The sequence below is a fragment of the Anastrepha ludens genome, chromosome 2 (assembly GCF_028408465.1).
Source record: "Anastrepha ludens isolate Willacy chromosome 2, idAnaLude1.1, whole genome shotgun sequence".
Taxonomy (NCBI): Eukaryota; Metazoa; Arthropoda; class Insecta; order Diptera; family Tephritidae; genus Anastrepha; species Anastrepha ludens.
This window is the reverse complement of record NC_071498.1, coordinates 65,888,097-65,902,448: the sequence shown is the minus strand read 5'-3', so window position 1 is coordinate 65,902,448 and position 14,352 is coordinate 65,888,097. Positions and strand designations below refer to the sequence as shown.

General features: G+C 36.5%; 1 protein-coding gene across 3 annotated transcripts in view; it reads left to right on the top strand.

The window, feature by feature from the left end:
* LOC128871670 (uncharacterized protein ZK1073.1) overlaps window positions 1-14,352 on the top strand; it is a 126,987-nt gene that overhangs the window by 16,315 nt on the left and 96,320 nt on the right. For all 3 annotated transcript variants that reach the window (XM_054113610.1, XM_054113609.1, XM_054113612.1), the window contains one exon: window positions 1,704-1,763. In XM_054113610.1, coding sequence (XP_053969585.1) covers window positions 1,704-1,763 — 60 coding nt within the window. The remainder of the gene's footprint in view (window positions 1-1,703; window positions 1,764-14,352) is intronic.

Here is a 14,352-nt window from a genome sequence, read left to right as displayed (position 1 = left end):
ATTACATCGAACGGTCAAGCGACGTCACACCGTATGCTAAGCTACTGCGAGCAAAGGATGCGTCATATGAACTGTTTTTGCTTGCATATAAACAGTTGCTGTTTTGTTAATATATATTTTATATGTATTTTTTTAAGCACACAAAGCTATTGGGAAACAAAAATGCGTTCAACAAAACTGTGAAGGAAATCAAAGTATCACAAAAATCTATTTGTTCTTCGTTATACCGGCTGTCCGACCTAGGGGGAAAAAAAACTTTTTGCAAAAAAACTATAACTTTTGCTTACCTATTTTCTAAACGCATTATAACCAAATAATAGCAAACTTTCGATTTGTGCTCATTCCGAAACTAATTGCATGAAATTTATTGTGTTGTGTCTGAAATTTAAACTTTGCAAAGCCCACTCAAATCCATAAACAATAAGCAAATCAACAGTCGATAAAATCTAAAATCACGTTTGAAAACTAAAAATAAATGACACATGCATTTTTATATTCAATTATACCTTTATGTATGTATGTAGTTCTAGCAAAAATGTAAAATATATTTATATGTAATGACTTTTGTTGAAAGTGTTATTGTAATTTTATTGCAAATTTACGTCTAGGAATGCGAAGTGCAAACGCAAATGCAGTCAATAAATATTTTTACGAATGGATCAGAGATTGTAAAAGTGAGATTAATTTCACTTAATATTATGGAAGACTATTAAAAAGTCTGAACACAATAAAATAGTGAAGAGGAAAGTGCATCTGTGGAAATAAATTGAATGCTTTCTAGCTCTACTGTAAGTTACGTATATACTCACAAAGAGTTAGTATGGCTACGAAGAAATATGCCTGGAAAGGCAGAATTATTAATTATATTATTTAAAAGAATATCCTTAAAAGTTAAATAAATCTTAACACGTTATGCCAGTTGCAAATGCTTTGCCCGATACTGTACATATGTAAATAAATGTATTAACTATCATTTTCTTCATTGCATTTTCCAGTTTTCGCATAATTTCAGGTTAACAATGCTTTTACTTAACATAATTTCCTAATCACATTAGCCGAAGTCTCGGGCTACTTGAACCAGCCAACCTAAAGTATGAGTTACTCATTACGCTTACGTTGAAGTATTAAGTTGCAGGTTGCTCAACGAAATTATAAAATGTATTATAGTTTCAGACTTTCGCCACAATAATTCCGAAATACATTAAGATTTACATGAGCTCGACCGATTTGAAAATAGCTCCAAAAGTCGAGATTTTTATAAATATAATGATTATCTTTTTTAATATTTATTTTGTCCAATATTTATTTTTTCCAAAATATACTAGATGGCAGAAGAATTTAAGCTTAAAGGGTAGAAAAATTAGATTTTCGAGGGTACTTTCAAACCTATGCAGCTTATCTTAATATTTTTCCGAAATATTTTGGAGAAAGTCTTAAAATATAATACAATCAATTTTATATTTCCGATTGAAAACGGTAACATATCATATAAAGGGTGATGCCCCCTAATGCATTATAAAAGCGATCAATCATTTATTGCTTTAAGCTTGAGAAAACCCCCCAAAAAACATATTTTTCCTTTTAATATAATAATAATTTACCACTGGAACTATTTAAAAATTAGTTGAATGTTTTATTCGGATTTTCGCTTTTGCTTGCGGTTTCATGCAGAAAATTTACATTTTTTTCTTTCTGTTTATTAGGACGAAACTGCTATGTATTGTCGACCAGAACATCACCGCACTGGGTATTGGGGCTTATCTGTAAGATTTTAATAAAATAAAATTAATAATTAATTAAAATAATTACGAAGATTTTAATGGAAAGCAAAACATCTACTCTTCTACACTTAGAAGCAAAGTCCTGCGTACAAGGACTTTGTAATTTTTTTCGTTCATTCGTATTATATGCATATACACATATAGGGTGGGCCATGTGAAATTTGCTTTTTGAATCGGCTATAAAAAAACAAACTAATCAATATTATTTCAAACTTTTTTTTTTATTTTGAAGATTGAACATTGTCATTTATGAAAAATAATATCGTTCAAATGACTGACACGACTGGCTTTACAGTAGGCCATTCGATCAACCCAATTTTTAAGCACATTTTCGATTGTTTGGGCTCCAATTTCATGAATTTCACTTCGATTTCGTGTTTTAGAGCATCAGTCGTCTCTGGATGGTTCGCATAGCATTTGTCCTTAACGGCTCCCCACAAAAAATAGTCCAACGGGCTTAAATCACAGCTCCGAGGCGGCCAATTGATATCGGAAATCAAAAACGGTAGCCAAAAGTTCGAGTGTAACTTTGGCAGTGTGCCAAGTTGCACCGTCCTGTTGAAACCAAATGTCGTCCATCTCATCCTCTTCAATTTTTGGAAACAAAAAGTCGTTGAGCATGTCACGGTAACGCTCGCCATTTACTGTAACCGCGGAAGAAGAAGAAGACTCACCACTTTGGAAATAGGTTTTCAATATTTCCCAATTTTGTTCAAGCGTATAGCGTCCCATTTCGTAAATGTCAAACCTTTAAGTAAATTATGAACACATTTGACAAGTCATTTGTGTTACCATTCTCAAAAAAATAGGTGGTTCAAAAAGCAAACGCTATATGGCCCACCCTGTATTTTGGTTCAAAATTATGTGACAAAAACAACATTAGCAGGTACAAGAAAAGTAAAATTTTATTGGGGGACACAAATTAATATACGGATTTCGAAACCCCTTACGTTTGATAAACTCGTATACGAGGGCTGCTATTTATATTTCCGGTCTTGGGCATTTCTAGAGTTGTCAGGCGCCATCTGAGATATTTTGACAAAAGACCATTAAAAACGTTTTGATGTGTGAGCCACGTTAATGTTGTTAACAGAGGCTTTAAACATTTTTACATCACCTCGGCAAAAAAAAAAAATGGAACTAATCCACGAACATTTTCGTGCGAATATTTTTCATGACTTTCGACGTGATGCGTCGATGAACTAAAATCATTATCCTACGCGTACCTAAAAACATTTCAATCTTGAATCTGATACCTATATTTCGATGCAGATATCGCAATACCAGTAAAAGTCAAATGGCTAACATGGCTACCAATGTCATGAGCACCGTAAAAAATTTACATGATGAAATTTTTCGAGGTCACTGTTCCCTTACCGTTTAATTTCAGAAAGTTGGTCCAAAATCAGTTTTCCTGCCAGAAAATTTCGATGCTGTGAGTGTAATGATTGCGCGAGATCGTCAACTCACATGCCATTAGATTGAGGAATTCTGGGGTATTAGTATAAGTACTATCAATAAGCTCTTCTTTTGTATTGCGTAAAAAATGCATGGTAATATCTATTTACGAGGATGATAGGTGACAAGGTTTGGTTTTTTCGAAGACAATTGTGACAGTAGCTTCGTCTTCACACACACTCTAACAATCAGTCATTGTTCGGTGTACAGAATACTAAAGGTGGCGCCTTCCTAAAGCCGCTACTTTATTTTTAGCGATTTTGACAAGCGGCTGATGTCATCACTAGAAATAAAACAAAACAAATAAACAAAGCAAATAAAAGCAAGAGAAATTACTTGTTCGTAAATATTCAATGAATGGCTAAGATTTGTGATTTTTAAATTAAACAAACTAATAAAAATGAAGTGCCACATGTTAAATTGTGAAAGCACGGAATGTAAAAAATACCTCCAAGTGTTGCTTTTTTTGCATTTTTATCGGATGATGCCGTAAAAAGAAAGTGTGTGTATAATTTCTAGTGTTTGACTCTTTCTATTGCTTTCCCTACTCTTCCGTTGGCGAAAATTCTCGGGGCATGACTTCGCACCGAATTAGAAAGGCGGTATTCATTTTTGGTATTCCAAGGCGAATCTATTAAAGGTGGTATCCAATGATGATAGAAGGCATTTGTGCTTTCACAATTTAACACACGACACTTCGTTTTCATTAGTTTGATTAATTTAAATCTCACAAATTAATATAACCAAGCCATTCACTGAAATTCCAGAAAAACGTGTAATTACTCCCCTTTTTTTTTGTTTTGTATTGGAAAGGGAACTAACGTCGGACTTGTCAAAATCGCGCAAAATAAAAAAACTGTATTGGAAAGGCGCCACCTATAGGACTCAATTCACCTCGGGTGGATCGGTAAATCATCTGAGTGGTTTTTTTCTTTCGCCGTGTCCATGTGGCTGTCAGCACAGAATAAAACAAGGCGAGTTTATTCTTTGTTTTCTACTTTGCCGTGACAATCAAACGTACAAAACGTTGTTGTTGGTCTAGTGTCACCACCTTTAATAAATGCGCCTTGTGGAATTTTGTGTTGGTTTTGTTTTCATAAATTACGAACACATTCTCAGTTTTTTCGTATACAAATCGCTGTCACAACCCCGGTTACGTCAATAAATCAGCTGAGTCTATTAGCAGCAAATTATTAGATGAAAATGGGTATTTACTTTTACTTAGGGAGGCATAGTAAATTGAAAACTCTGCAGCCATTTTTGGTGATTTTTGTTTTAAGTTATGCCGCTCTTCCCTCAATCGAGGAATAGCTTTGAATGTTTAATCAGCACCTTGAAAAGTTGTTTTAACGCTTACATATATTGTACCGTTTGACAAATAACGCGATTTCTGCTGCGCTGCTACTTTATTCAATAATACACACACGAATGAGCGTGTGTACAACTATATACAGGGAGGTTCATCTAGCACTCGGAAATGAGCTGTACATTTCTTTGACTTTGTGGGAAATTTAGTTTATGGTTACAAATTTAAAAATATATAGTTTGCTTTTCTTCGCTTGAAAAAAGTTGAGAAATATTAAAATTGACGTTATTTGACGCCATTGGACTATTTGCTTTTTTGAGACGTCATTAGTAACAAATGCTACGCCAAGAATTTAGAGACAACACAGAAGTTGAAAAATGAAATAAAAGTTACCACTGATGAGATAAGTGACAAAATATGCAAAAATCTAGAAAAAATCTCGTATTGCAGAGTCAACGTTGAAGCCATTTAAATGAAATTGTGTTCCATGCTTAAAGGCAAGGTTTACTCTTTCCAGTAAAATGAAATGCATTGAAAATATTCATCTTCTATTTATAGGCGAAATTAAATACCAAACGTTTGGTGGCCCACCCTGTTTTTATGCGTACAACACATTTGCCTTTGCGATGTTCTTAGACACTTATTTTCATCAACCAGCTGGTTATTTTTGCTCACAAAATGTAAACAAACTTAAGTGAGCTATTTTTGGAATTTATTTACTTGTATTCTCAGGGCAATAAAATTTCAAGCACTTAAATGTGAACACAAACTCTCACTCATCAACGCATATAAAGGGTCTTTCAAAAGACGCACTTAGATGTTGTTTTAAAATAAAAAAATTTAGACTATCGTCTAGTTGCCAAGGTCGGACATTTACAGAGAAAGTACTCAACCGTCTCCTTCTCTGAAAGGTCTCCACAGCTTCTGCAATGGGGGTTAAATAGTAAACTTAACTTTTCCGCGTGTGGGCCGAGCGCCCAATGACCGGTAAACACAGCTCCCTGTTTGGAAATTGAATGGCGTGAAGTCTCCTAGACTTTCTGAGTCCCCCGTCTATTGCACTGGAGCCAAAGGGCTTTCGAAATAGCACATGAAGAAATGGAGATCCATCTTTTCTGCACTTTCCTAAGAAATAATTTGTGCAGTTCCCCTTTAACTACTGTCAAGGGGATGCTGATGACCGGGTAGGAGGTCTCTGAGGCCTATTCAGTCCTCTTCCTTGCAAGGTCATGAGAAATTTCATTTCCTTTTATGTTCCTATGTCCTGGAACAAAGATCAGAGAAATGTTACCTGCACACCCAAGAGATTTGTTCTCCTCCTTACTGGTGTTGACTAGTTTAGATCTGCACGTGGCGTCGTCAGAGCCTTGATCGCGGCTTGACTATCAGAAAAATGTTAATATCTCCCTCGCTCTCGGAAATTCAAGTACTCGCTCACACATTACACGGTGCTACAAAATAAAAAAAATCGAAAGAACTCTTCAAGTGATATAGTGCACGTTTTAGATCAAGACCAGTACAACACAAAAGTGTGTTTAGAAAATTCAAAACACCCTCAAATTTTTTATTTATTGTTAAAAACCCGATTTTTCAACCGATGTTTTATTTCAATATGGTCTTGGGAAGGGGAGTGTATGTGCGTTATGAATGTTTATAATTCTAAGATTGAGCGATTGACGTTCAAAAGAAATTTTCAATAACAAGCTCTGATTTGTGCAATTTTTCCCCGTTTTTTTCAATGTGATGCAATTTTTTGGCCACTATTCTCCAACGGGCACCACAAATACCTATGTATATACATATTTTTAAACTCCAATAAAATGTGCTTGAAGTAAGCTATTTTTCATCTTCATACATTGAAAACTGTAAAAGTTACTATTTGTTTTACAAAAGTTTTTTCCACATTTTCAAAAATCCAGTTGAACCGAGACTGCGAGAGAATACCGCATGACCGATAGTGGTTGGATTGATTTCGATAACGTTAGGTTAGGTGAGGTTTAGTTAGGTAATAAAGGATGTTTTTTTTTAGAGGTTAGGTTTTCAAGATGAAATAAAACGTATATAATTTAACGTTATGGCCAAGAATTTAGCTTTATTATAAAGATAAGGGTTTGCCATTATGTTTTAAAAATGATTTCGGGCAAGTGGCCGCCGCGGCTGGCTCGAATAAATTCCAGCCGAGAGGCCCAATTTTCGACCACTTTTTGCAGCAATTGGGGCCGTATGTCAGCAATAACGCGCCGAATATTCTCTTCCAAGACGTCAATCGTCTCGGGCTTATCTGCGTAGACAAGCGACTTCACATAGCCCCACAAGAAATAGTCCAGCGGTGTTATATCGCACGATCTTGGAGGCCACGCCACAGGTCCACGGCGCGAGATAATGCGCTCACCAAAAGTTTCCTTCAATAAATCGATTGTTGCGTTGGCTGTATGGCATGTAGCGCCATCTTGTTGGAACCAAAGGTCGTCCACATCAACATCGTCCAATTCAGGCACGAAAAAGTCATTAATCATGGCTCTATAGCGCTCTCCATTGACTGTAACATTATGGCCGGCTTCATTTTTAAAGAAATATGGACCAATGATTCCCTCTGCCCATAGAGCACACCAAACAGTGACTTTTTGAGGATGTAACGGCGTCTCAGCAATGGCTTGTGGATTATGTTCACTCCGAATGCGACAATTTTGCTTATTGACATACCCATTCAACCAAAAGTGAGCTTCATCGCTGAACAAAATTTTCTTGTGAAAATCGGGATCGGTGGCCATCTCGTTTTGGGCCCATTCACCGAACGTGCGACGCGCTTGATGGTCGTTCGGCTTCAATTCTTGCACGAGTTGGATTTTGTAAGCCCGCAAACCAAGATCCTTCCGCAAAATCTTCCATAAAGTGGATGGGCACATCTCCAATTGCTGCGCGCGATGGCGGATGGACTCATTCGGGTCTTCTTCGATACTCTGCTCCACAGCAGCAATAGCGTCTTCGGTGCGCACTGTACGACGTCTCTGAGGATGCGTATTATCCACTAGAGCAAACGTGGTGCGAAACCGATCCATGGTTAATCGAATTAGTGACTCTGATGGACGATTATGTCGACCGAATATTGGACGCAGCGCGCATTGCGTCGCGCGAACCGAACCATTATTTTCGTAACAAATTTGCACGATTTGCAAACGTTGTTCAGGTGTAAGTCTATTCATTATGAAATGGCAAACCAAACTGAGCATAAATCAAGTGACAGCTGTCAAAAAGACCATCTGCGAAAAAAGTAGTGCCAACTTGAAAACCTAACCTCTAAAAAAAACACCCTTTACTACGTCCAGGTAAGTCAGAAAATTGCAGAAGTAAGTCAGTAAATTGCGTTACTTTTTGCATTATTATTTTTTCTTTTTGATGTTAAAATATTCTTCTACGGTCTCTGTTCAACTCGAGAATGTTCTGTTTTTACTTTATTTCTACAAAAACGTTCTTTACTTGGAAAATTTCTCATCAATTTTGATGAAATAATGCTTGCTAGATTCGGAATGCACACAGGTGTGAGTAAATATGCTTATTTATACATGTATTTCGCGAATAATAACGGAGAACCGCATTAAATTTGCAAATATGAAAGTAGTGAACAAAACTTTCAGTTTACTGATTTTTTTGTTTTACAAAAAAATTCGTTACTCGATACGTTTTAATCGATTTTTGAAATTAAATGCTTTTTACATTCGGAATAGACACAGCTATAAGACTTTCTACTGATACATAAACCTTTCATTTCTATATTATCGACAACATCTCGTTAAACTCGCAAAGATTGGAAAAATTGACTACAATTTAATTTTGGTGTTGAAAAATCAGTGGTTATTTTTGCTTAGCGTGAAAAATAGAAGACATACGTCATAAGGACTAACATTTACCTCAACAAAATTGTTTCAAGATTGGAAAGCGGATAAAATGCAGACGAGCTACGAATTTTTAAGTGTCGGAAAACACCAAAAATCGGTTTTTTAACGATAAATAAAAAATTTGAGGATGTAAAAAAATTTTTGAACACGGTTCCGCGTCGTTCTTTGTGTTATTATTGCATTGAGTTCAGCAATCTCGATCCGTATGTTGTGTTTCAGCTCTGGAATGATTATTGGATTATTCACATAGACTTTACCTTTCACAAAAACACAATCAAAAAGTAGTCTAGTGGAGTTAGATTGCTTGATCTAGGCAGCCAGTTTATGTCAACACACCGTGAAATTTATCGACCGGGAAACTTAGATCGCAATAATGCAATGTTTCCTCGAGTTGTGTGACTTGTGGCTCCATCCTGTTAAAAATAAGTTGTCGATAGTGATGTCCGTTCACAGTAACAACTCTTCGAAGAAATCGGGCCAATTATTCCACTAGTCCAAAATCCACACCAAGCAATACATTTTAGTGGATTTAATCATTTTTCTGAAATTACTAGAGGATTTTCTTCCTCGAAGATTTTTTTTATTAACGCATTTAAAAGTATAATCAGAATAACGTTCAGATATTACAACTAGTACAACCAAATAAAGATACTAACGAACAATTTTTATTGAACATATATATTAAAAGAAGGAAAACTAAGATGCCTCAATATCTATCAATTCATTATGAATGTATAAATACATATATAAGGTATACAAGGTTAAGCTGCTACTGGATGCCCATCTGGTATGAAATTGTTTTACGCTTGAGCCGCCGACGATAAGTACTTGGCTGGAGCAAAGTCAATGCTTCAGCGTTGACATGTGTACTTAGACGTTGTCTGTGGTCCATGGCACACTTTTTCGCCACGTCAGTGAGGAGCAGCATACCAAGATCACGATGAAGGTTAATATTTCTCACATAGTATGGAGCATTGACGATGTTGCGCAACATTTTATTTTGGAATCGTCTTCGGTTTGCGAATTTGGTTATATAGCAGTAGTTTGCAGCTCTTCACGCTTTTTCTTGACGTGCGCCTTCTAACGCAGTTTAGCATCAAGAGTTATTCCAAGACATTTTGCCTCGTTGACGTACGGTATATTTAGTCTGTTTGTGTAGACTGGCTTGTAAATTGTTTTTTTAGGCCGAATACAATGTGCAATTATTTTGAATTATTTAGATTGATACGCCATTTTTTGGCCCATGTTGCAATCGAATTCACTGATGATTTTAATTTCGTCGTTGTAGTCTCGATTAATTCTCCAACTGCTAGGATAACCGTGTCATCTGCAAAGGTTGCGGTAACGTGTTGCTCGTGAACCGGTAAGGCATGCGTATTCAAGAGGTATAGAAGAGGACCTAGGATGCTTCCTTGAGGTACCTATGCGCTTGCTTTATGTAATGGAGAATAGGCGTTGTCAAGTCTGACACGAAAGTATCAACGATCAAGGTAGGAAGAAAGGATTTCGCAATAATTCCTAGGCAAAATCAATTTTAGTTTGTGAAGTAAGTCCGTATGCCAGATTTTGTCAAACGCCTGCGAGACGTCAAGGAACACCGCTGCGCAAACTTTATTTTCCTCTATTATACACTATGGTTCTAACAACCCTGTGAGCTTGGTCGATTCTTGATTTGTGCGAAAACCAAATTGGTGCATTGGAATAAAACTCTTGTTTTCTCTAATCGACAACATTCGAGTCAGTAACAGTCGTTCATTGGAAGAGAAATAGATGGGTATGAAGGACATCATTTGACGATATTCCGGATTTCAGAAACGTATTTCAACAAAAAACACAAATTGATCAATTGAGACAGACAAGTAACACAATTATTGGGCAATCTCTGAAGATTTTCTGCAGTTATGAGGTCGAAACCAGGCGATTTTTTGGCTCTCATTTCTATCATTACTTCTTAGCTACTATCAGGCTCGATGCTGACATTACTTTCGCTCCTATTTGACGCGATGCCAATATCTTTAGATCCATCATTGGCAGAGAAGGTTTTACGAAGATTCTCCGCAAATAAATTTGATTTTTGCTCATGAGTTTTCGGGTATCGCATATTTTGATGGGTGCTATGTGTTTTATCGGCCGATTGAATGACTTCGCTGCTTCCATAAGGAGAACCCAGTGGATTTATCAGATGTGAGGTCATTAAGAAATCGATTGAAGTTATAATTTTTGAACGTCAGAATTTAAACATGTAGTTGTTTTGTTGTTTGGTTGAGTTTCAATTTGCCTCAGGATATATGGTTTGCCGCCAATGAGGTCTAAGTTTTCGTTTTTTATTTATCAGCGTCTTGATATATGGTGGGTATTTTTTATTGTTTGATGTGACATCTTGCTGGGGCGTACTGTTCCATGCTGCGTTTTGAATTATTTACTTGAATTGAAGTATTGCATCATCAAGATGATCAATGGTTAGAATACGGTCGGTGTCTACCACTACAGCTTCTAATTGCAGATGGCAAAATGACATGAAAGAAGGTGCCGTCTAAGAATTATTCATTACTGACATCTAGGCGTCACTTTTAAAGGAGCCTTTACTTACATATAAATATACATATCGCACCCTAAATACAAAAGGGGCACAACTCAAAATTTTCCACACTCGAGCTTGACTTGTTTACAGTAGCACAGAAAACAAACTATGTGACATATCACGCTGAAATTTGCCATGTAAGCTTATAACAGTCCTACCAAAAAACAAAAAATTTATTTTTGCCATATGTCATCCGCGGACCGTTTTATTGATAACGTCTCGTTCATATTTGAGCAGAAGTACATTTTGAGTTGTGACCCTTTTGTATTTAGGGTGCGATATGTAGTTGTAAATGTGATTACTAAGTGAACTGCTCACATAATTGAGAATGGTAAATTCTAGTCGCTTTGTGAACTTAATTAATTTATGCGGTATTTTTTTATCACTCGCTAAATTCTAATAACTTCTAATTAAAATATTAGCATGTGTGTGTATGTACATGTGTACAGTATGTGCAGTCGCTCAAATGCAAAGTAAGATATAAGTACATACGAGTATTTCTGTATTATGCGCATTTACAATTTGTCCAAATAGAGTTACTTGTGCAGGAACGAATATAAATTCCGAGAAGCTACAGGGTCTTTCAAGGAAAACCTTTTTTTAGTTAAAGTTACGCTAAAACTATGAGTAAGGTCCAAAGAACAGCTTTTTTATACATCTCTTATGCTTTCAAGACTATCCCAAATAAGGCCCTGGAAGTGGTACTCTACTGCCTGCACTAAATCTTTTATGGAAACACTTGGCTGCCGCCTCAGCGCTAGTATGGTGCTATGGAGAGACCGGTGGTTTGGCCACGCCTCTATTTTGCACACTATGAATAGTCACAAGCAATAACTAGACTATTCTATTCACCTCCAACAGTCTTCTTAGATTCACCTCCAACAGTCTCTTCAAGATGAGCATACCGTCAAGAAAAGAGTAGCAGATACCAAGGCCATGGCGAAGGGGGGGATTAAATCTTTATACAGATGGTTCCAAGCTAGACGATAAAGTTGGCTTCGGAGTATTTTTGAAGGAAAGGACTGGAACTTATCGTTCGACTACCAGACTACTGCAGTGTGTACCAGCCAAAAGCTGGAGCTATAAAGGAAGTGGCTACGTATCTAAATACGTATGCCGTATAAAAACGACTATAAATATATTCTCGGATAGCCAGGTGGTCATTAAATCAATGAATGTGGCTATACTAAGATCAAAGGCTGCATAGGAATACCGGGAAACCTTAAATGATATTAGTGTCGTATTCAGGGTCAGCCTCATTTGGGTTCCGGCGTTCAGAGACATTGAAGGAAATTGTAAGGCCGATGAGCTAGTCAGGAAAGGTACTAGGCTTAAACTGCTCAGTGTTAGAAGTGCCATTGGGATATCTATGGCCACGAGCAAATTAATAATTAAGAATAACATTATTCAAGAGGCCAAGAGGTCAATTGGGCATGGAGAGATGAAGACACATACATAACAGCTAGGCTACTATGACCGCAAATAAATAAGAAAAAGACAAAGTTACTGCTTATCCTTTCAAAGGAGGATATCTCAAAGGTCATGATTTGTATGTACATATAACCGGTCATTGGCTATTTGGCAGTCATTGCTTGAGACGAGGAGTTCTCTCCCATGAATATTGTAGGAGTTGCAGAGTTGAGGAAGAGTAAGAAACAGTTGAGCACTTCCGTTGCGGTTAGCCTTAGCTAAGGCTTAACTATTTAACTTAAATATTTTTGCAAATCTCTTACGGAACTGTCTAGCGTGGGCCATCATAAAATGGAAGAAGAAAAATAAATGTGGATCCCGTGTCGCACAGTAGTATCACAACGGTTTAAGTGAGTTGGTCGTTCAGACCGACTACCACCATTACCCAACCCAACCCAAGTAAACGCACATTTTGAATGTAAATGCATTATTTTTTTATTGATTTGTGCATTTGGTGAAATCTCCGAAAAAATTTCGTTATAACTGGGACTCTATGTCGGCAATTTATAGTCGATTATTTTGTTCCAAAACTGCGATTGCTTCTGGTCTGTTCACATGAAATCGATGTATCTTTTTAATGGTCACAGAGCAAAATAATCTGGCCTTTTGAGCAAAACCATTTGTAGTGGATTCAAATTATCTGTTTTCTATATAAAGTATCGAGCAATTGTATTTGACTTGAATGAACCGTTTCATACGTTTTCAGCATGCACTTACAGAGCTCTTTTGCCCTCCATGGGAAATATAAAAAAAGGATTTTTAGTAACTTCAGATTAACAGTTTATTATACTTAAATGCATTATCCAAAAATTACACTAAACAAATTGGATACCGTAAATTTTTCTAGAAGTACTAATTAAAAATCGTGAAATTGGGATGAAAAGTATGTGGAATTTTTCTCATTTTTGTCTAAAATAATAATATTTTGTATAATAAAACGGTGATGGTGAATGTAATAAAATGGTTGGGAAATTTAAATTCTTAGGTCTCTTCATCACCACTAATTCTCCGTGGCAATAAATGGCCGAGTACTCGCGTCAAATAAATCTCAAAAGATGGCAATGTATAAATCGCTGGTACGACCTACACTAACATACAGCAGCGAGGCATGGGTACTTAAAAGAACAGACATCGACCAAATACTGAGGTTTGAAAGAAAGCTAGAGCCAAAAATATATGGTCGCTTCCGCCGAGATGACGGAACATATCGGATAAAATACTATCACGAACTAGATGCATTGATTCCAAATGGAAACGCCATACGCTTTATAAGAAGTCAACGGATCAGGTGGGTGGGGCACATTTAGAGAATGGCCAAATGGAGCGCTGTCAGTATAGCGTTCCATAGGCAAGTGGTTGGACGGAGAGGTCGAGTGAGACCAAAGAAACGCTGGTTTGATGAGGTCACAGCCGACTTGCAGAAAATGGATCTCCACAAGACTATAGTGCTGATTTTGATTATGATGATAATACAATTTTGTATACAATTTTAAAACTGTATTAATATGGTTTCTGTTAGGCAATGATTTGCAATTAAAAAAAAAAACATGAAGATCCAAAACAGAAAAGAGAATAGTCAAAAAAATTGTGAGTCGCGGGCTGTATGCCCAAATGCTTCTAGCGCTAACTTTATAAATTGTTTGAAAATTAATTTTTGTGCGAAGACCTTTGCTCAATTAACGCCGATCAACAGCCTACACATAAACTTAGATATACACAAACGGTCATGCCTTTTATGTGCGTAATTTTATAGTAGTCTTCGATTAATTAATCGGCCGGTCAATGCTACGATACTCACGTACGCACAAGGCGCATAATATGTTTATTTATATACAATATATATATTTATTATTTATTTAT